Source organism: Podarcis tiliguerta, assembly GCF_965153285.1.
Source record: "Podarcis tiliguerta genome assembly, chromosome: Z".
NCBI classification, from domain to species: Eukaryota; Metazoa; Chordata; class Lepidosauria; order Squamata; family Lacertidae; genus Podarcis; species Podarcis tiliguerta.
This window is the reverse complement of record NC_139553.1, coordinates 42,818,508-42,822,082: the sequence shown is the minus strand read 5'-3', so window position 1 is coordinate 42,822,082 and position 3,575 is coordinate 42,818,508. Positions and strand designations below refer to the sequence as shown.

The 3,575-nt window shown below is 43.7% G+C and overlaps 1 protein-coding gene across 1 annotated transcript in view; it reads left to right on the top strand.

Moving 5' to 3' along the window:
* The window catches only part of FMR1NB (FMR1 neighbor), a 19,063-nt gene extending 16,630 nt beyond the window's left edge, over positions 1-2,433 (top strand). Inside the window, exon 7 of the mRNA XM_083422530.1 lies at positions 2,261-2,433. Within this exon, the coding sequence (XP_083278656.1) occupies positions 2,261-2,414 (154 nt within the window). The 3' untranslated portion in view covers positions 2,415-2,433. The remainder of the gene's footprint in view (positions 1-2,260) is intronic.
* Positions 2,434-3,575: the final 1,142 nt, after the last annotated feature.

The window sequence follows — 3,575 nt, the reverse complement described above, 5'->3', positions numbered from 1 at the left end:
CTCCAACTCTGGCAGAGCACATCCAAAAGTCCAGTCTCTGACATCTCCATTAAAGGGACCAGGAAGCAGGAGATGAGAGGACACATTTCCACCCCATACCTAGAAGATGGATCACTGTGATCTCCTGATGGGGCATTTCTGGAGGTTCCCCATGCCCCTGAGATTAGATTGGCCTTCACTTTAGTGTGGCAGGCCCTGCCCTGTGGAATTTCCTCACAGGGCTACAATTCCTAGCAACCTGGACGAAATACAATTTCCAGAATTTGAAGGGGGGAGTGGGCAACCATTTGCTTTATATGATTGCTGAATGTGCTTTAAACATATGGTATTGGTGTGGCCACTGTCCATCAGGGTAGACAATAGGCAGGTCAACAGTCTGATCTGGGGTAAAGTAACTTCCCTATGTTCCCACACAAACTTTTAGCACAAAGTTGCTCAGCTACCAAATTATTTACCATGAAAAATAAATTGCCCTGCCTGTGCATATGGAACCACACACACTCAGGCATTATTCCTCTCTGCTCGCCAGATGGTTATTTGTTGAAAGTTTCCACACATGGACCTCCTGCATAGAATCTTTGCATTTACAATTTCCTCTGCTCTCAGCACCCAATGCTGAAACTGCGGATAGCCAAGCAGAGCCACTGGCACATCTCCAAACAAGAGCCTAGAATTAGCAAAGAATGGTCTGCTAAGATAAGCCCTGGGAAATGAATGTGTGAGAGATGGGATTCATATCAATGCTGATGTGATTTGCCCAGGAAGGGCTGTGTGGAGTGGGTGGACTGTTGCTATTGCTAGGAATATTATTGGATGTTGCTTAAAAAGGCCTTTTTTAAAAAGAAGCAAGCAAGCAAGCAAGCAAGCAAAAAAGGCCATAATTAACTAGATGTTGAGCCATTTTAATTTCTAGCACACGCTCTTTGAAATGTTTGAATACATCAAAAGAAGCAAAACTGTAAGGAAGCATTATCTTTTCTAGTTTCAAGATGGCACCTCTTTTGGCATAGGGTTCCAGTGAGTTGCTTCAACACATCTGCAAGAGTGTAACATATATTGGGAAATTACCAAATCTGTATGTGGGTCTTTCATCTGCAGGTGCATTGCACAAGTAAAGAATTTCTCACCTGTTGCTGCTGCATTTGGCTTTTTGAAAGCTAAATTGGACATGATGGATTGGCGTGCCTTCCTTGTTCATATATAAAGGAGAGGATTTAGGGGGATAGGGCTTATTGCAGCATTGGGGGACTTGCAGCCTTCAAGAGGCTGTTGGACTCCAGCAACCCTGACCATTGGCCATGCTAACTGGGGTTGATGGGGGGGGGTTGATGTACAACATCTGGAAGTCCACATGTTACCCACTCCTGGTTTACTGGAACTGAGCTGGGGGTGGAGAAAAGCGGACAGAGCAAATAGACTCTGGAAGGAAGCGGGCAGAGCAAATAGGGTGGAAGGAAGCAGCAAAACCCTCTCTCACACCTTCCTATAATTGTTGCAATCATCTGAATTTCTCTTGCTTTGAGTGAGATTACTGGTTCTTAAATTCAGTGCTTCTACTCTGACCTGCAGTAGCTCAGGTCTCAGGCAGGGATCCTTCCCTTCACTTGCTACCATGAATGCATAACGTCCCAGGTTTGATCCCGGATATCACCCTGCTAAAAGATCAGATAGGAAGGGAAGGGAAAGATGTCTGCCTGAGCCCTGTCGAGTTATCGCCAGTCAGTGCTGAAACTGAAAAATAGTCTTACCTGGTATAAGACCTGGGGCAGATCCATACTCATGGTTTTTAATGTTAAGGAAGAGTTAAGGAATGGTTTTGATAACATAAATGGACACATGACTTCCTACTTTTTACGTTAATACTGTGTTATTACCTTGTCTTTTTATAGCTTAATTTTTAATCGTTTTATGCTGCTACATTGGTGAAACACTGCTCACCTGTCCCCCCAGGGAGAGTAACAGAGCCACCAGTGACCAGCAGCAGGGAAAGAAACAGCATTTTGGAAAATGGTGTGGCTGGGTATTACTTACATTTGACCGGGCGGGAGGGAGGCATGAAAAAATGTTAAATAGCAAGTGACATTTTAGAACGACATATCTAATATCATTCTGATACGGGGAAATAATAACATTGAACAGGTCAGTATGGCTGCAGCCCTGGTTTACTACCCTTCCCACCATTAAGTGTATCCGGAATCTGCCAGGAAATGCACAATATCCTCATTGAAGTTGTTTTGTTGTTGTTTTGGTGGCATTTCAGCCCATGTGTTAATGCATTACGAAGAAGCCCCAAAGGAGATGATTCTGAAGAAGACAGTGATGATGAGAGTGATGAAAGCAGTGATAGCCATTCTTCATCATCCGTCCAAGATGATGTTGAGAAACAAACGAGCAAGAAGGAAAAGGGCAAATAAACCACTCACCACTATTTGACCAACTTTTGTATGTGTGTTTTGTATTCATATCCTTGACCTCTCAATTTTTTCAGTGCTCACGACAGCTTATATAAAATCACAACACACACACACAATACAAAGAATTAAAAAAGATTATAACACAATCCAGCACCAAAAGTAAAGGAAAAAGCAAAACAATAATTCAGCAGGATCCCTCAAGGAGGACAAGTGCAAGAGAAAAGATAAGTTTGAGTCTTGAAAGCTAAAAGGAAACAGGAGTAAAGTTAACCAAATTCTGGGGGCCAGAGTGGGTCATGGTCAAAAAGGCCCTGCTCATGTAACTTAATGTTACCAGATGTCCCCGTTTCCCAGGGACAGACCCCGGATTTACAAATCAGTCCCTGGACAAAATCCATTGAAGTTGAAAAGTGTCCCCGGATTCATGGAAAAAAATCTGGTAACCTTAATGTAACTACCAGCCTCCCACCTATAAGAGAGGATATATGGAGCCAAGCCTCTAATGATGGACTCAGTGAATGGGCAAGTTCATATGAGAGAAGACAGTCCTTTGGATAAATTGGTTCCACACCATTTTAGGGCAGCTCCCCCTAAACAGTCCTCCCCTAAAACAGCTCCCATCAGCCCCAGCCAAGGGCCACAGTCAAATTACCCAAATACTGGTTGTCAAGCCGTGTATTAGTTGAGCAAAGCAGGGGCCATGGGAGCATGGACACACTTGGCAGAAGTGTGCCAAGTTCAAGCCAGTTCAAAAGGATCTCAGTGGAGATGGGAAAAGACGATTACTAAAGATTCCAGAGAGATTACTGCCAGTCAGAAAAGGCAGTATTGGATTGGATGGGAGGCATAGTCTGACTCAGTTGAAGGCAGCTTCCTATGATCAACAGCAGACATTGAGCTGTCCCAGGAGCAAGAACGTAAGAAGAGCCTTAGTGGATGAGACCAGCATCTCATCCAGCATCTTGTTCCCACACTGGTCACCCAGGTGCATGTGTTTCTGATGGTGTTTTTGTACTTTAGCCAGAGATGAGGACTTTTACAAGAATGCCTTAGACAGTCTTTTAAACAATCAGCCACAAGATGGTGCTATAAGCAAACAATTTCCCATTGCTTTTCCCTTTCCTCTGGAAGTTGCTGTGCATGTGATGATCCCATTTAAAA